The sequence below is a fragment of the Atractosteus spatula genome, chromosome 3 (genome assembly GCF_055471065.1).
Source record: "Atractosteus spatula isolate fAtrSpa1 chromosome 3, fAtrSpa1.hap1, whole genome shotgun sequence".
NCBI classification, from domain to species: Eukaryota; Metazoa; Chordata; class Actinopteri; order Semionotiformes; family Lepisosteidae; genus Atractosteus; species Atractosteus spatula.
In genome coordinates, this window is record NC_142708.1 from 67,334,787 (window position 1) to 67,354,145 (window position 19,359).

Genomic DNA, 19,359 nt, shown 5'->3' on the forward strand with positions numbered 1-19,359 from the left:
AAGACACTCAGTCCAGCTCATCTGTATCTTCACATTCACACTCATCACCATCAGATCTGTAGAGACTGTAAAGACACTCAGTCCAGCTCCTCTGTATCTTCACATTCACACTCATCACCACCAGATCTGTAGAGACTGTAAAGACACTCAGAACAGCTCATCAGTAACTTCACATTCACACTCATCACCATCAGATCTGGAGATACATTCACAATTTTCTGTAAGGAAGGTTTAAGGTTTGTATGGCTTATCTTAGCAGATAAAGTGTACAGATACAGGGGGAATTTACAAGAGACGGACCTGTTTGAAGACACTGCTGCACAGTGAGCACACCCACTGCAGCTGCAGGAAGAGGACGCACACTACATGACATCGCACACGACCCATAATGCACCGGGGCTGCCCGGCTTCCCACTCCCCCAGGAGCATGATGGGAAGGGGAGTTTCGGAGGAGGGATGGCCTGAAGAGTCGGCAGGCCTGATGATAGGAAAAAGGGAAGAACGAGCCCATGAATCCATTGAGAATAAAAAGACACATCATAGATTAACAGAGATAATCAATCATCAAAATAAAAGAAGTCAAATAAAATGAGTTCTTATGCATTCCCCAGTGCACACTTGCTCAGTTCAGAATTGCTACAAGCTTCTGTGTGTCTTAGCACATAGCAGACAGTCCCACCTGCTCAAACCCACCATGTGAGGGCCACAGAGTTCAACCTGTGTCCCGAGAGAGGTTCTTTCTCTGAGGCCACGAATGTTTATGGCTTCAGACATGAGTAGGAGTCACCTGGTCTATTACCGATCAGAGACAGAGAAGGAGAGAGAGAGTGTGACAAATTGACAGAGAGCGAGGGAGTGTGAGGAACGGACAGAGAGAGACAGAAAGTGAGTGTGAGGAACAGACAGAGAGAGACAGAGAGGGAGTGTGAGGAACAGACAGAGAGAGAGAGATTTGCTTTGGCAACACTGATTGTACCCATCGGTCATGCTAATAAAGCACCTTGAATTGAATTGAGAGAGAGAGGGAGTGTGACAAATGGACAGAGAGAGAGGGAGTGTGAGGAATGGACAGAGATGGATGGAGAGCAAGAGCTTTCAGACTCACCAGCTTTGTCCGTTTCCCAGCTGTTCAACTGTCACACAGCTGAGTGGCACAGAGCGGCAGTACACACTGTGGGCCCTAAGACACAACAACACAACACACAACACAACCTGAGTGTCACACAGCTGGCTCAGAGTGGCTGTACACACTGTGGGCCCTAAAACACAACAACACACAAAACAACACAACCTGACTGAAACATGGCTGAGTGGCACCATGTGCAGCACACAAAGTGGGTCAACGTCATAGGTTTTCATCATAAGTTCCTCATTAAAGAGGGATGATCAGTGTTTGGAACCAGTTAGTCATGTTTAGCTCTGCCAGGCCACCCTCTCAGCTATCTGCTCTCACGACTTGTCTCAGCTCTGCTCTGAGCGGCAAACACTGCTGCCAGTGCATCACTTCGCCCTGTGAGAATGAGCCTTCACTGACCCCTGTTCCACACTACAGTCCCAGCTCCAGACCCGACCAAGTACTTATCAGGCACCCTGTACTTCCCACACTGACCGGGACACTCTCCTGTGGAATTTCTGGAACAGCACTGTGGCTCCTGGGATGAGACCAGGAGTGTAGGGATTGTGGGATAGTTCAATGTAGACCTGAAGAGAGATCCAGGGCGTAAGACAATCACACACTGTCAGCCTCGCACCAGGAGCCTTCTCCACTGCCACACCTAGAGGAGTAAATACAGACAAACTGGACACCACAGTACATTAACACTGCACTGAGAGAGAGAGGGGTTAATACAGACACACTGGACACTACAGTACATTAACACTGCACTGAGAGAGAGGGGTTAATACAGACACACTGGACACTACAGTACATTAACACTGCACTGAGAGAGAGGGGTTAATACAGACACACTGGACACTACAGTCATTAACACTGCACTGAGAGAGAGGGGTTAATACAGACACACTGGACACTACAGTCCATTAACACTGCACTGAGAGAGAGGGGTTAATACAGACACACTGGACACTACAGTCATTAACACTGCACTGAGAGAGAGGGGTTAATACAGACACACTGGACACTACAGTCCATTAACACTGCACTGAGAGAGAGGGGTTAATACAGACACACTGGACACTACAGTCATTAACACTGCACTGAGAGAGAGGGGTTAATACAGACACACTGGACACTACATTCCATTAACACTAACAGAAAGATGACGTACGGTCAGGCACTTACCACACAAGCTGGGCTGTAGCTGGACATCAGGAGTCTTGTCTCTAACACCCTGCAGTGTGATTCTCTGAGATATTCGGCCCTTGAATGAGACGAGGGAGAAGAGAGTCCTGCGAGCAAGAGCAAAACAGAGCGAATAAATTAAAAAAGGGAAGCAAGTCCAAGCCACACAGCAGTCTGATCCACTCCAGGATTTAGTCTTATCACCAGACTCCCACTGCACAGCAGTCTGATCCACTCCAGGATTTACAGTCCTGTTACCTGACTCCCGCTGCCCAGCAGTCTGATCCACTCCAGGATTTACAGTCCTGTTACCTGACTCCCGCTGCCCAGCAGTCTGATCTAGTCCAGGATTTACAGTCTTGTCACCAGACTCCTGCTGCCCCGCAGTCTGATCCACTCCAGGATTTACAGTCCTGTCACCTGACTCCCGCTGCCCAGCAGTCTGATCCACGTCAGGCTCTGCCGGCTGCACGAGGCTCCTGTACAGAAGCAGCTGCAGGAGCTGGAGTCGTCAAGCTTGTTTCCTTACCGCGACTCGATCTGCACAGACCGAGGTGGAGCGACAATTCGAAGGAAACACACGTGATCTGAAGGGCCTGCGCGTGATGAGAACACGAGAGAAGCTGCAATAGAGAGAAGGCTGTTCGGCCCATCTGGTTCATTTCGATTTTACTAGCTAATTAATCTCGGGATCTCACCCAGCTGTTCCTGGAAAGTTACTGGCTTCAATGACGGTGGGAAGCTTGTTCACCACTTCCACCACCCTTTGCGTAAAGAAGAGCCTCTCGTTCTCAGTTTTAAATATCATCTTAGTTTCCGCCTGTGGGCTTTAAACACGTCCACTGGGTTGATGTCATCAGCACCTTGGGAAAGGAAGCCCTGGAGTGGATGAGCGTGCAGGGCGCTGGGAGTCTGGTCTGTTATTCACAAGAACAATAATGCCTTTACCTGCCGTCCAGAACTTCAGACACCGACAGTATCCTGTGATCACTGCTCTCCGACACCTGAAGGAACACAGGTCAAAAGGACAAGATTTTATCCCACTGTAAAGTGTATTTATATCTACAGCTTCAGGAATAAGAGTCAGCCTCCTCCTGCTTAACGTGCTCAGTCACCTGTCTCGGCGCTGGCACAGGGGCCAGTGCCAGCGTGTGGATCTGCCAGTGTGGGAGCACTGGGAGGGAGCGTGCCTCAGGGCACTGGGGACCAGTATAGGTGGGGCGGGAGGGGCTGGAGAGAACGCTGGGGTCCTGAGAGAGAGAGAGAGAGAGAGAGAGAGAGAGAGAGAGAGAGAGAGATAGAAGGGTCAAGGCACGGAGCGAAAGGGACCGCATGGACACTCGCAGACGTGGGGCGAGGCGGTACTGACCGCGGTGTCCGGCGCGACCAGCCTGTACAGGCAGCCCGGCTGCAGCAGGTGGAACCAGCGCACGGCCCCGCCCAGGAAGAGCAGCTGCACCTGCCAGCATTTTGACCAGTTGCAATGGAGGAAAGGGGAATCATGTTCAAAGTCAATACCAGACATCATTTTATGATGAAAACACTAGATGTCCCTCTATGTCCGTTTATACTGGACAGTTGGCAATATCATCCAAAAACTACAAGTATTTAAAACAGCACTCTTACACACTGAGTCTGCCCTGACAGCACTAGTAATAGTAGGACTTTTTGCCTACAATTCTGCCATTGCAATTTTATAACTAAGAGTTGCAAGCCCTGGGAGACCAGATACAGCACAAAGCACAAAGCTTTCATTCCCTATATTCCTGCAGAGAATTAGACGAACAGGACCAGACATTTCCGCCATGTGACCATCAGCACTGCAGTAGCGCATCTTACCCTGCAGGGGGCGCCATTGTCTCCACTCTCTGTCTCCTCCGGGGGGAGATGGGTGTTATTGGAGTCCCCTGCACATACACGGGGCTCCCCAAGCAGCACAGCAGATGCTCCAAAGCTCATCTTGAGCCCAGCCGGACCAGGTGCCTGGTTGGAGGCCATATTGCGGAAGGACAGGCCCTCCTTCTCCAGGACCCGGAAGAGCACTGACACGCAGGGCGGCGGGGTCGCGACCTCTGACCGGATAGATCCAGCTGAGGTCAGAGTGCAGGCAGGGCTCGATGACAGTGGGGTAGCTCTCGGACCCGCTCCCTTTGTGCTCTGCACTCCTGCCCCCCATTCTGGCTCTTCTGAATCTTCAGCGACACTTCTCAATCTCTTCCTCGCCCCGCCCAGCACCCCCGGGTCGCCCGGAGTCTTCCTCGCTCCGCCCAGCCCCTCGGGGTCTCCCGGAGTCTTCCTCACCAGCCCCTCTGGGTCTCCCGGAGTCTTCCTCGCCCCGCCCAGCCCCTCCGGGTCTCCCGGAGTCTCCCTCACGCTGGGGCTCTGCGTCTGTCCTGCGCTGCGGAGCCGAGACATGGCCGCCGACGGGCTGAGCAGCTCCAGGTCACCAACACAGAACTGAACATACACCCTGCAGGACAGAGGAGACAGAGAGTAGGCCACTGTACTACTGAACACTGAGAGCAGAGCAGGCCACTGTACTACTGAACACTGACAGCAGAGATCACTGTAGTACTGAACACTGAAAGCAGAGCATGCCACTGTACTACTAAACACTGAGAGAAGAGATCACTGTACTACTGAACACTGAGAGAAGAGCAGGCCACTGTATTCCTGAATATTAAGAGGAGGGGATCACTCTATTTTTGATCATTAATAAGGGGGTCACTGTATTCGTCACCATGAAGAGTAGGGTGTCACTGTATTAATGAACATTAAAAGGGAGTCACTGCATTCCTGAATCTTAAGAGAAGGGGATCACTGTATTCTTGATCATTACTAAAGTGGGGGGTTACTGTATTCCTGAACACTGTGAGGGGGGGATCCTGTACTCCTGGATTCCCGATCTATAAGAGTCGGGAGGTCACCGTATTTCCTATTCCAAAGCCGCGCTGCAGTGCCGGCACAGCTACCAGGCCCCAGCCTGGCCCGGCCTGGCTCCGCTGCCCGGATCGACCCCGAGCTGCCCGCGCGAGTGTTTGCTCAGGCTGACCCCCAGGGCCGCTGGCAGGAAAGGGCCGGTGTTTGTCTTGGAACAAGCCAGGGTCCCGACGAGAAATCTCAGAGCCGTGCGGGAAGCTTCCCTGCTGCTATCAGTTTCTTCACCTCTTCCGGGGTCGGTCACCAATCGGAGCAGACGGACAGGACGCGGGGGGGCCGGCCTCAGTCGCTTGCTCAATGAATGAAAATACACAGGGAGAGTCTCCGTCGTCATGTTTGTTCCGGAGAGATTACATTCATTCAGCCATTGAGAAAGCGAAGAGATTGTCGGTGCCAAACTGCTCAAGAGACAAACACAACCTGTTCCGAAGTCAGAGCTCAGACCCAAGTCCAGACACTGACCTTTAAACCCTGCCTCCGGAAGCCCAGCACAGCCTGCTTCCTCGTTGACTCAAAACCTGACAACCAAAACCAGTCGGGATAACACCCAGCAAACAACATCTAGTGCATGCTCCTGGTACCGTGATTTTGCTGAAACAGAGACGGCTGCACACTGAAGGACAGCTGTTCCCATGAGAGGTTAGAGGACCTGGCTCGAAGTCTCAAGCTCTCTGTGGGGTTTTTCCTACAGGACCGGCCTGGTACCTGCAGCTCCGCTCTTTAATGTACTGCTGCTGATCCAGGTGTCTCCAGGACGGGAATTCAGTCTTCAGGAATCTCTCCGTCACCATGGAGAAGCGACGAACTGAGACCAGACAGCCTGGAGACAGAGAGACAGGAGAGAGGGATTAACCTCGAACACAGACACTCCGACAGGCACTCTGGCACTCTGACAGGGGTGCAGACACTCCGACAGTCACCCTGGCACTCTGACAGGCACTCTGGCACTCTGACAGGGGTGCAGACACTGTGACACCAGACTGGCACCCTGGCACCCGGACAGGGGTGCAGACACTGCGACCCCACACTGACACTCTGACAGGGGTGCAGACACTCCGACAGGCACCCTGGCACTCTGACAGGGGTGCAGACACTCCGACAGGCACCCTGGCACTCGGACAGGGGTGCAGACACTGCGACCCCACACTGACACTCTGACAGGGGTGCAGACACTCCGACAGGCACACTGGCACTCTGACAGGGGTGCAGACACTCCGACAGGCACCCTGGCACTCTGACAGGGGTGCAGACACTCCGACAGGCACCCTGGCACTCTGACAGGGGTGCAGACACTGCGACCCCACACTGACACTCTGACAGGGGTGCAGACACTCCGACAGGCACCCTGGCACTCTGACAGGGGTGCAGACACTGCGACCCCACACTGACACTCTGACAGGGGTGCAGACACTCCGACAGGCACCCTGGCACTCTGACAGGGGTGCAGACACTCCGACAGGCACCCTGGCACTCTGACAGGGGTGCAGACACTGCGACCCCACACTGACACTCTGACAGGGGTGCAGACACTCCGACAGGCACACTGGCACTCTGACAGGGGTGCAGACACTCCGACAGGCACCCTGGCACTCTGACAGGGGTGCAGACACTCCGACAGGCACCCTGGCACTCTGACAGGGGTGCAGACACTGCGACCCCACACTGACACTCTGACAGGGGTGCAGACACTCCAACAGGCACCCTGGCACTCTGACAGGGGTGCAGACACTGCGACCCCACACTGACACTCTGACAGGGGTGCAGACACTCCAACAGGCACCCTGGCACTCTGACAAGGGTGCAGACACTCCGACAGGCACCCTGGCACTCTGACAGGGGTGCAGACACTCCGACAGGCACCCTGGCACTCGGACAGGGGTGCAGACACTGCGACCCCACACTGACACTCTGACAGGGGTGCAGACACTCCGACAGGCACCCTGGCACTCTGACAGGGGTGCAGACACTGCGACCCCACACTGACACTCTGACAGGGGTGCAGACACTCCGACAGGCACCCTGGCACTCTGACAGGGGTGCAGACACTGCGACCCCACACTGACACTCTGACAGGGGTGCAGACACTCCGACAGGCACCCTGGCACTCTGACAGGGGTGCAGACACTCCGAAAGGCACCCTGGCACTCTGACAGGGGTGCAGACACTCCGACAGGCACCCTGGCACTCTGACAGGGGTGCAGACACTGCGACCCCACACTGACACTCTGACAGGGGTGCAGACACTCCGACAGGCACCCTGGCACTCTGACAGGGGTGCAGACACTGCGACCCCACACTGGCACTCTGACAGGGGTGCAGACACTCCGACAGGCACACTGGCACTCTGACAGGGGTGCAGACACTCCGACAGGCACACTGGCAGTCTGACAGGCGCTCAGACGGGGAGAGACAGCTGAGTCTTGATGACAGAGCCGGCTGCGTTACCGATCCAGGCCGTGTTGCTGAGGGCGCGCTGCGTGTCCCCATCCCTCTCCACGCACACACACTCCACCGCCCCCGTCTGGTCCAGCAGCTGCAGGCGGCCACTGCGGCCGCAGGGCTTCAGCACGCCGGCCAGCACCTGCACACAGACAGAGCAGCTCGGTTCACGCGCCGGGGCAGGTAACGCCCGCGGAGTCTCGCGCACGGCGGGCTGGACCGCCGTCCTGATCACTGGCCAGCGTCTGCTCCAGCAGCAAGGGATCACGAAACCAGACTCGCTCTGCTGAAGCCCGGTACCGCCTGGGTCACACCCAGCGAATGTTCGCCCAAGCAGCTGCCTGTTTGCCACTCTGTAGGAGCAGATTTGTGACCATGTGGTCAGTGAAGACCCCAGGGCAGTGGAAGAGCAGGGGTCTTCACCCCAGTGTCCAGGCTGAACCCCAGACTGGCCTTTAACTCAGCTGGTGCAGCAGTGTCTCCCTCCTCCCCCTGACCTGTGCGTAGGGGGGTGGCTGTATATTGCCCAGGTAGGGGCAGTACAGAAAAGGGGGGAGAAGTGGGTCCCCTCTTGTATGGGAAGCACTTTGGGATCCTTATAAGTGCCATATAATAAATGCATGGAATTATCATCACAAACATTATGCAGTCCAGTCTAAGGTACTACACTCCAGTCCAGTTTGTCACATTCCAGTCCAGTCCATCGTACTCCAGTCTGTCGTACTCCAGTCCAGACAGTCGTACTCCAGCCTAATGAAGATCACTTTATTGGCCATATATCATTTCTTGCATTAGGAATTTGTCTTTTTGCATACCCCAGCTTGCTCTCCATGAGACACACAGGCACACAGACAGGGAGAGAAGCCTGGGGTCAGAGCGCAGGGTCAGCCATTTATACAGCGCCCCTGGAGCAGTTGGGGTTAAGGGCCTTGCTCAGGGGCCCAACGGAGTAGGATTTCTCTGCCAGCCGCGGGATTCCAGCCACAGGCGCAGATCCTTAGGAACTGAGCCACCACACTGCCTGTCTCTTGTGCTCCAGTACAGTCTGTTGTTCTCCACACTAGTCCTGTCCAGACAGTAGTACTCCAGTCCAGTCCCGTCCAGTCCAGGTTAGTGACTCACAGCGGGCGGCCGCAGGCTCCAGGCTGGCTGGGAGAGCACAGACCAGGCCAGGAAGGGGTTGAGCTCAGCGCTGGTCAGGTGGGGGGCCGTGGGGGGCAGCAGCGAGGGCAGACACAGGGACTCCCAGCCCAGAGACTCCCCCAGAGAGACCAGCTCGCTGACAGAGGGGGTCTGACAGGGGGGAGGAGCGTTGACACTGTACTGAGAGACAGAGAGAGGAAGAGAGAGTCGGGGAGTTACTACACAGAGCTGAGGGGGGGGGGGCAGCTGTAATTCTTTTTACTCCTGTCCACATCAACTCACAGGCGCACCCCTTTACACTGGGGGTCCCTCACCTCCACCAGGGGGCAGCAGTGCGGCTCCTCCAGCATCTCTCTGTATATGTCCCTCCGCCCCGGGGCTCCTGCTTCCGAGTCTGGCAGCAGGGAGCGCAGGAACCGTCCCGCCACGGCACGCATCCGGCCTGGCCGCACGACCCGGGGACACAGCCTGGGAGCAGAGAGGGGGCCTGAGTCTCGCAGGGCCTTGAGCACACAGCACGACGGCAGAGGCAGAGGTTTAAAAACTCAGTCATGGAGCAGAAGACTACATGTGTCTGATAGCTTAGCTACACAAACACAGACCAATGTGCTCACAGTAAAGGGAACAGGGGAGAAACTTTCAGCTTATTCACTCGATCATGATGAACACTGCAAAACCTGGAGTGGATCTCCCTGCTGTGCAATAGGAGTCTGACAGAACTGCAAAACCTGGAGTGGATCTCCCTGCTGTGCAATAGGAGTCTGACAGAACTGCAAAACCTGCAGAGGATCTCCCTGCTGTGCAACAGGAGTCTGACAGAACTGCAAAACCTGGAGTGGATCTCCCTGCTGTGCAATAGGAGTCTGACAGAACTGCAAAACCTGGAGTGGATCTCCCTGCTGTGCAATAGGAGTCTGACAGAACTGCAAAACCTGCAGATGATCTCCCTGCTGTGCAACAGGAGTCTGACAGAACTGCAAAACCTGGAGTGGATCTCCCTGCTGTGCAATAGGAGTCTGACAGAACTGCAAAACCTGGAGTGGATCTCCCTGCTGTGCAATAGGAGTCTGACAGAACTGCAAAACCTGGAGTGGATCTCCCTGCTGTGCAATTGGAGTCTGACAGAACTGCAAAACCTGAAGTGGATCTCCCTGCTGTGCAATAAGAGTCTGACAGAACTCCAAAACCTGAAGTGGATCTCCCTGCTGTGCAACAGGAGTCTGACAGAACTGCAAAACCTGAAGTGGATTTCTCTGCTGTGCAATAGGAGTCTGACAGAACTCCAAAACCTGAAGTGGATCTCCCTGCTGTGCAATAAGAGTCTGACAGAACTCCAAAACCTGAAGTGGATCTCCCTGCTGTGCAACAGGAGTCTGACAGAACTGTAAAACCTGGAAGGGATCTTCAATGTGCAACTGATCTTCTGTCCAATGAGAGTCTGGTCTCTTACCACAAACACTGATGATCAGCTTCTTCAGTTTTGAAGAAACAACTCCATTAAAAGTTTTTGATGTTGGCAGGAGAACACACAAGCATTGCCCAGATAAACATCCTCACCCTCCTGCACTGTCTGCCTCTATAAAACCTCTCTCCATCATCCTCCCTCCCCCTCCTACTCCCCTGACATCTATTCATGTCTCTGCTCCGGTCATCCTTCTCCCTCGTCCTTATGTTTCTCCAAACCATCGCTCCCTCCGTCTCTCCGGTGTTGGAGATACCTCTCTCCGAGTGTGGCGGCACAGTGACATGCCCACAGGTACTGGGACACGCCCAGCTCTCTCTCCAGCAGCACACGGACATACAGGCTCTTCTGGTGATGAAAGGGCACAAACTCCGACCCCACTGCGCTGAACCCCTCGATCTGCAGAGCGGTCCGCAGACAGCAGCAAAGCAACGTGGGCGGGAAATGAGGTGAGGGGTGGTACATGAAGTGGACATGGCTGAGCTGCAGAGAGAAAGAGAGAGGGGTTAATACAGACACACTGGACACTACAGTCCATTAACACTGCACTGAGAGAGAGGGGTTAATACAGACACACTGGACACTACAGTACGTTAACACTGCACTGAGAGAGAGGGGTTAATACAGACACACTGGACACTACAGTCATTAACACTGCACTGAGAGAGAGGGGTTAATACAGACACACTGGACATTACAGTACATTAACACTGCACTGAGAGAGAGGGGTTAATACAGACACACTGGACACTACAGTCCATTAACACTGCACTGAGAGAGAGAGGGGTTAATACAGACACACTGGACACTACAGTCCATTAACACTGCACTGAGAGAGAGATGAAGAAAAGATACAGAAGAAGTAATTAAGAAACAAGATGACAGAAGGTCAATCATTCTCTTCCTCTCACTCACCTTAACCTCTGCTCCAGGCCTCAGGCCCCGACCATAGTTCAGAACCTGCTGATAGGCCAGGCAGAGCCCCACCTCCCCATCAAGCTCATAAAGCCCTGCCTCTGCGATCAGCACCCGTGAAATCACTCCCTGTCAGAGGGTGAGATAGAGCTTAGAAGACACACAACACACATTGCCTGACGCTCACACTCTCAGTGCACTTCTCCTGGATCAGACTGCAGTGCACTGGGACTCTGGATGACAACTTTGTAAAACCTGGGATGGATTAGACTGCTGTGTAGTGGGAGTCTTTTCTACGATCCTTGACACACTGGGTGACAGTCATGCTCACCTTATAATCAATGACTTTGGACCGCTTGGCTGTGCACCGCAGGACTGGCTTAACAGAGACAGGCTGTCCGTCAGTCTTTGGGCCTGTAGTTCTGTCTGGTTCAGGATCCATCTGTCCTGCTGTCCGTTCTTGTCTCCATGTGTCTCCTGCTGTCTGTTCTTCTTTCTGTGTGTCTCCTTCTGTCTGTTCTTGTGTCCATGTGTCTCCTGTTCTCTGTTCTTCTGTCTCTGTGTCTGTCAGTGTCTGTCCTTCTGTCTGTGTGTCTCCTGCTGTCTGTCCTTCTGTCTCTGTGTCTGTCAGTGTCTGTCCTTCTGTCTGTGTGTATCCTGCTGTCTGTTCTTCTGTCTGTGTGTCTCCTGCTGTCTGTTCTTCTGTCTCTGTGTCTGTCAGTGTCTGTCCTTCTGTCCGCGTGTCTCCTGCTGTCTGTTCTTGTGTCCATCTGCTCAGCACTGCCTGTGTATCTGCCTGGGCCTGCCCAGGTGTCTCCCACGGTGCCTTGAAGTGTTCCAGGAGCCACAGGCGGGACTGGGGAGTTGGGCAGAGAACCAGTTGTGCGGCCACACGGCGCAGTGTGCACACACGCAGCCCGGAGATGACCACACAAACGCCAACGCTCAGACACTGCCGCCAGTGCAGCAGAGAGGGGTTCTGTGGGAGACAAGACAGAAACTGTGAACAAGTTATGCTCCTCATCTCTCTCAGTGCAGTGTTAATGTACTGTAGTGTCCAGTGTGTCTGTAGTAACCCCCCTCTCTCTCAGTGCAGTGTTAATGTACTGTAGTGTCCAGTGTGTCTGTATTAACCCCTCTCTCTCAGTGCAGTGTTAATGGACTGTAGTGTCCAGTGTGTTTGTATTAACCCATCTCTCTCTCTCAGTGCAGTGTTAATGGACTGTAGTGTCCAGTGTGTCTGTATTAACCTCTCTCTCTCAGTGCAGTGTTAATGGACTGTAGTGTCCAGTGTGTCTGTATTAACCCCTCTCTCTCAGTGCAGTGTTAATGGACTGTAGTGTCCAGTGTCTCTGTGTTAACCCCTCACTCACCATGACCAGCACGGGCACACTATTCTCTCTCTCTCTGTCACTCAGTGTGAAGCAGAAGAAAGTCTTTCCAGCAATGTTCAGCAGGGGGCAGAGTAGCGATACCTGCCCACAGACCACCAGCCTGACACCAGGACTACGAAACCTGGAAAACAGACAGAAAGCGGAACCAGTTTACTGACTGGTCACTACAATACACACTTTCTTTGTCACCCATGATATGTTTTATAGTCTCCCTCTTCCTCACCGCTGTTTGAGGAGCCTGGCAGTTTCATGTGGTCTCAAGGCTCCCTCAAACAGGGGTTCTTCAGGTTCAAGGGTCAAAGGGCTGGGTAGTATAGGCAGTGGGGGGCAGCACAGCTCCAGATAACCTTCTACTTTCTGTCCTGAACTTGCAGCATTCTGGGGGATGTAGTTCCAGTTTGGAAACAGCATCAACCGACCCAGCCAATCAGTAGACAGATGGAGAACCTACAAGGACAACAGTTTTATTAAAATCAACAGGTATGTGTTATAGCACGCTGTATCCAATTACAGTATATAAAAAAATCTTTCAAGCACACCTCACAATACAAAGAACCACTTCCATCCTTTAGACTCAAACTCCCATCATACACAGCTTCCCCGCCCCGGCTGTTGCTATGGTGATCTGTCAGGCAGCCAATCAGCAGAAGGTTGTCCCGGGGCAAGACTCTGCAGTTAGCCACACGCCGCTCACCCTCCTGGGCCCATTCTCGGAACTGACTTGTGCTCCAGGTCACATGACTGCAGCATGGCGTGTGTTGCCTGGCAACCAGCTCTCCCATGGAGACCAGCCTGGCAGAGACAACGTGGTAGGAGACAGTGCTTCAGACATATCAGACAACAGAGTGCGCGCTAAAAAGGCACCGAGAAAGAGAGGTTCAGACACAGACAAACTTTAAGCACCGTGTAGACCAAGTAGAGCGAAGCTTGCGTCCTGAATTCCATGTCATTGCGAGTCTTTGCCCTAGCTGTACCTTAATTATCGAAATGGGTTAATTGACCAATTAGGGATCAATTCTGTTGTTAACTTATTAGAAGTGTCAAAGCATAGGAGGGTCTTGTGTAGAAGCAACACCACATGCTCCAACTTTCAAGCTTATTTCGAAATAAAACTTGTAGAAAAAGCTGAAAAGTGAGACTGTATCTAGTGCAGTAATGCAGTCTTGTAGAACAAACACAGAATATGTGTGGAGAGGAACACGTGTTTATCTTAGTGGAGTCTTTAGAGGACATGACTGGAAACTACAGAACAGCACAAATAAAAATGAGAACAGGGGGCTTTTCTTTACACAAAGGGTTGTGGGATTCTGGAACAGGCGAGCCAGGCAAACTGCAGAAACCGATGCCCTGACTGTTTGGAAGAAATGGTTTCAGTCTGTGGAGGAGTCTTCTGCAGCTTGGAAAATATGGGTGGATTATCCAGGTGTGCAATGGAAGTTAGATTATCAGCACTGTAAAACGTGGAGTGATTGACTACAGCGCAAAGAGAGTTGAGTCTGCCTTTAAAATGGTATATACCTGTAGCTGAGAGGCACCGAGTCTGGGCCAGTGCCCAGCGCCTGCTGTGTCGTCCTGACAACAGCCAATGCGAGCATGGCGACACAGCTCCCAGCAAGCTCTCCCACAGGAAGCAGGTTCTTCTCAGTGAAACAGTAGACATCCTGGAGCCACTGAACTTCCTGAGAGACAGAGTGATAGGGAACCACAGCTAGAGTCTGAAACTACAGACACAAAGAGGCACCACAGCTGCAGACAGAATCCACAGATGCACACAGTAACGACAGAGAAACCATAGCTAGAGACAGATGGAGAAAGAGAGACAGAAACCACACCTAGAGATAGATGGGGAACAGAGGAACAGAGACAGAAAGCACAGCAGCAGACTGGATTGATGGAGAGAGAACAGACTAACAGGCAGACAAGTACAAAAGCAGCATACCTGCTCTCCATTCAGGGTGTTCAAGCACTGCTCTATAAATATCAACAATCTACATGAGCATCTGCATCAGGCTCTGCAGGATGCACAGAATGCCTGAGATGGTCCAGATGCCATTTTACCAAACATGGAATTTCCATAAACACATGAGAACCAGTATAATAAATATGGCCAGGCTTTAAAAAAGATCTGTATAACACACAGTAGATACTGTGTCTGATAAAGCTGCGGCAGGTACAAGCCCAGAGACACAACTGTGTGAGACCTGCATGGTCACTCACTGGTCACTACTGTCACTGTGGTACAAGACAGCTGCAGCAGGTACAAGCCCAGAGACACGACTGTGTGAGACCTGCATGGTCACTCACTGGTCACTACTGTCACTGTGGTACAAGACAGCTGCAGCAGGTACAAGCCCAGAGACACGACTGTGTGAGACCTGCATGGTCACTCACTGGTCACTACTGTCACTGTGGTACAAGACAGCTGCAGCAGGTACAAGCCCAGAGACACGACTGTGTGAGACCTGCATGGTCACTCACTGGTCACTACTGTCACTGTGGTACAAGACAGCTGCAGCAGGTACAAGCCCAGAGACACGACTGTGTGAGACCTGCATGGTCACTCACTGATCACTACTGTCACTGTGGTACAAGACAGGTGCAGCAGGTACAAGCCCAGAGACACAACTGTGTGAGACCTGCATGGTCACTCACTGGTCACTACTGTCACTGTGGTACAAGACAGGTGCAGCAGGTACAAGCCCAGAGACACAACTGTGTGAGACCTGCATGGTCACTACTGTCACTGTGGTACAAGACAGCAGTAGTCCTGAGATATATGACTGTGTCCGACCTGCATGGTGACAGTCTGGGCCACACCTGACGCATTGCCCTTGTGTGATAATTAACGAGGCGCGAGGCACACAGAGAGAGACTCCAACTGGGAAGACTGGACCGCTGGGCTAACTGCATTACAGTGGACAGATAACATGAACCTAAGGGGGTGCACGCACAACATTTAGAACATTTGAAAGAAATGATATAATCGTTTCTTGCAGGGAAGCGGTGCAGACAGAGATGGAAACGCAGTACAACCGGACTCCGAACCTCTGAAGCTCGCCTCCAAATATGAGCGCGTTTTCTCTCGCACTTCCTCACATCTTCCTGAAGACTAATCGTAAAGGGTCGTGCTTTAATCATTTTCCTCTTTATATTAGAACTCAGCGCAAGACTAGGTTTATTTCCTGTTGTGTGCTTTTGTTATCTGCCAGGGGGTATTTTTCCCGTTTACAACCACTTTTTGTGCAATATATGCCAGGGACCTGTGCAATACATTTATATTTATATCTATAGTTACATCTATATTTATATTCATATGTGTGATATGAGTGTGTTACGATTTTCTGTGTACTGTTCTGTTCTAGTTTGTTCTTGTGCGTCCGGACTGTGAGTAACTCTTGTATTGTATTGTATGTATTGTACTATTATTATATAATTCGTTACACTGTGGCTGTGTTGTGTGTGTTAAGCTGCTGTTGCACTGCAATTTCCCTCACGGGATCAATAAAGTATCTATCTATCATCTATTAGGATGTATACAGTATGTACTGTATAAGGTACGGGAGAGCTTGGTCATAGCATGCGCATTTTTGTTATCCGTGGACAATTAAAAGCCCCACATAGGAGACAGATTAGTATGTTTACACTGTAAATATCTTATTACCGACTTGAGAATACTGTACTTCATGATTGGTGCCAACAGAGCTATTCGAAATGAATAGAAAAGGTGATTTAAGAGAGACTGACGGATGCAGAGAGGAGGACGGAGACAGACGCAGACTGACAGATGCAGACAGGAGGACGGAGACAGACACAGACTGACAGATGCAGACAGGAGGACGGAGACAGACACAGACTGAGAGACGCAGACTGACAGACGCAGACAGGGGGACGGAGACAGGGGGACGGAGACAGACACAGACTGACGGATGCAGACAGGAGGACGGAGACAGACGCAGACTGACAGATGCAGACAGGAAGACGGAGACAGACGCAGACTGACAGATGCAGACAGGAAGACGGAGACAGACACAGACTGACAGACGCAGACTGACGGATGCAGACAGGAGGACGGAGACAGACAGACTTACAGATGCAGACAGGGGGACGGAGACAGACAGACTTACAGATGCAGACAGGGGGACGGAGATACAGTGCCTTGCGAAAGTATTCGGCCCCCTTGAACTTTTCAACCTTTTGCCACATTTCAGGCTTCAAACATAAAGATATACATTTTTTATTTTATGTGAAGTATCACCAACAAGTGGGACACAATTGTGAAGTGGAACGAAATCTATTGGATTTTTGAAACTTTTTTAACTAATAAAAAAATGAAAAGTGGGGCGTGCAAAATTATTCGGCCCCCTTGCGTTAATACTTTGTAGAGCCACCTTTTGCTGCGATTACAGCTGCAAGTCGCTTGGGGTATGTCTCTATCAGTTTTGCACATCGAGAGACTGAAATTCTTGCCCATTCTTCCTTGCAAAACAGCTCGAGCTCAGTGAGGTTGGATGGAGAGCGTTTGTGAACAGCAGTTTTCAGCTCTTTCCACAGATTCTCGATTGGATTCAGGTCTGGACTTTGACTTGGCCATTCAAACACCTGGATACGTTTATTTGTGAACCATTCCTTTGTAGATTTTGCTGTATGTTTGGGATCATTGTCTTGTTGGAAGATAAATCTCCGTCCCAGTCTCAGGTCTTTTGCAGACTCCAACAGGTTTTCATCCAGAATGGTCCTGTATTTGGCTGCATCCATCTTCCCCTCAATTTTAACCATCTTTCCTGTCCCTGCTGAAGAAAAGCAAGCCCAAACCATGATGCTGCCACCACCATGTTTGACAGTGGGGATGGTGTGTTGAGGGTGATGAGCTGTGTTGCTTTTACGCCAAACATATCGTTTTGCATTGTGGCCAAAAAGTTCGATTTTGGTTTCATCTGACCAGAGCACCTTCTTCCACATGTTTGGGGTGTCTCCCAGGTGGCTTGTGGCAAACTTTAGACGAGACTTTTTATGGATATCTTTGAGAAATGGCTTTCTTCTTGCCACTCTTCCATAAAGGCCAGATTTGTGCAGTGTAAGACTGATTGTTGTCCTATGGACAGACTCTCCCACCTCAGCTGTAGTTCTCTGCAGTTCATCCAGAGTGATCATGGGCCTCTTGGCTGCATCTCTGATCAGTCTTCTCCTTGTCTGAGCTGAAAGTTTAGAGGGACGGCCAGGTCTTGGTAGATTTGCAGTGGTCTGATACTCCTTCCATTTCAAGATGATCGCTTGCACAGTGCTCCTTGGGATGTTTGAAGCTTGGGAAATCTTTTTGTATCCAAATCCGGCTTTAAACTTCTCCACAACAGTATTACGGACCTGCCTGGTGTGTTCCTTGGTCTTCATGATGCTCTCTGCGCTTTCAACAGAACCTTGAGACTATCACAGAGCAGGTGCATTTATACAGAGACTTGATTACACACAGGTGGATTCTATTTATCACCATCAGTCATTTAGGACAACATTGGATCATTCAGAGATCCTCGCTGAACTTCTGGAGTGAGTTTGCTGCACTGAAAGTAAAGGGGCCGAATAATTTTGCACGCCCCACTTTTCATTTTTTTATTAGTTAAAAAAGTTTCAAAAATCCAATAGATTTCGTTCCACTTCACAATTGTGTCCCACTTGTTGGTGATTCTTCACATAAAATAAAAAATGTATATCTTTATGTTTGAAGCCTGAAATGTGGCAAAAGGTTGAAAAGTTCAAGGGGGCCGAATACTTTCGCAAGGCACTGTAGACGCAGACTGACAGATGCAGACAGGAAGACGGAGACAGACACAGACTGACAGACGCAGACTGACGGATGCAGACAGGAGGACGGAGACAGACAGACTGACAGATGCAGACAGGGGGACGGAGACAGACGCAGACTGACAGATGCAGACAGGGGGACGGAGACAGACGCAGACTGACAGATGCAGACAGGGGGACGGAGACAGACGCAGACTGACGGATGCAGAATGGAGGACGGAGAGAGACACAGATTGACAGATGCAGACAGGGGGACGGAGACAGACGCAGATTGACAGATGCAGACAGGGGGACGGAGACAGACGCAGACTGACAGATGCAGACAGGGGTACGGAGACAGACAGATTGACAGACGCAGACAGGAGGACGGAGACAGACACAGACTGACAGACGCAGACAGGGGGACGGAGACAGACGGATGCCGGAATGGTCTGTAGAGGCTTGTATTATTGACTCAACGAAAGAGCTCCAGTCACTTACTGCTTGGCTGGGCGACTGAAACTCTCTCAGAAACTCGTCCATGTTCCTCCCGGCGGGAGCGGACAGCAAACACACACAGCCTGCAACGAAGACTGGGTCTGTCCCAAGACGAAATAACGAAACTATCAGGAACGACTGTCTAAAACTGCGATCTAAGCGGAAAAGTGTCGTACATAAACCTTCAACCGAGGGTACATCAGACGCGTCTCATTGACGCGCAAACTTTTTGAAAAGATCAAAACATCCGGCCCAGGAGATGACGTCACCGGAAACGTAACGCCGCAAACCGCCTACGTCGCCATGTTTGGACGCCATCTTGTTACAGTCAGCTATCAATGCGGGGACCTCTTTATCCGCCTTAGCAAATGTACAGAAAACGAGTGCAAATTGTGTGCAGCTGCGTAAGTTCTTTCTAATGGTTAACGAATGAGTTCAAATATACATGTCCGTTTTAATTCTATATGATTAATTTAGGTGGCCTTACAGCC

The 19,359-nt window shown here is 51.6% G+C and overlaps 1 protein-coding gene across 2 annotated transcripts in view; it reads right to left on the reverse strand.

Annotated features, from left to right (window-relative positions):
- ctc1 (CST telomere replication complex component 1) overlaps nt 1–18,965 on the reverse strand; it is a 23,220-nt gene extending 4,255 nt beyond the window's left edge. Inside the window, exons 1-20 of one of the 2 annotated variants that reach the window (XM_088911548.1) lie at nt 18,872–18,965; nt 14,114–14,274; nt 13,135–13,387; nt 12,819–13,042; nt 12,575–12,716; nt 11,533–12,180; nt 11,202–11,330; nt 10,543–10,769; nt 9,139–9,292; nt 8,804–9,004; nt 7,688–7,823; nt 5,948–6,062; nt 4,142–4,772; nt 3,672–3,761; nt 3,418–3,552; nt 3,251–3,306; nt 2,303–2,409; nt 1,610–1,775; nt 1,106–1,180; nt 301–478 (exon numbers count right to left, since the gene is read on the reverse strand). In XM_088911548.1, coding sequence (XP_088767674.1) covers nt 301–478; nt 1,106–1,180; nt 1,610–1,775; nt 2,303–2,409; nt 3,251–3,306; nt 3,418–3,552; nt 3,672–3,761; nt 4,142–4,772; nt 5,948–6,062; nt 7,688–7,823; nt 8,804–9,004; nt 9,139–9,292; nt 10,543–10,769; nt 11,202–11,330; nt 11,533–12,180; nt 12,575–12,716; nt 12,819–13,042; nt 13,135–13,387; nt 14,114–14,274; nt 18,872–18,913 — 3,870 coding nt within the window. In that variant the 5' untranslated portion in view covers nt 18,914–18,965. The remainder of the gene's footprint in view (nt 1–300; nt 479–1,105; nt 1,181–1,609; nt 1,776–2,302; nt 2,410–3,250; nt 3,307–3,417; nt 3,553–3,671; nt 3,762–4,141; nt 4,773–5,947; nt 6,063–7,687; nt 7,824–8,803; nt 9,005–9,138; nt 9,293–10,542; nt 10,770–11,201; nt 11,331–11,532; nt 12,181–12,574; nt 12,717–12,818; nt 13,043–13,134; nt 13,388–14,113; nt 14,275–18,871) is intronic. The other variant, XM_088911547.1, reaches the window with a different exon arrangement.
- Between the last annotated feature and the right edge of the window lie 394 nt (nt 18,966–19,359).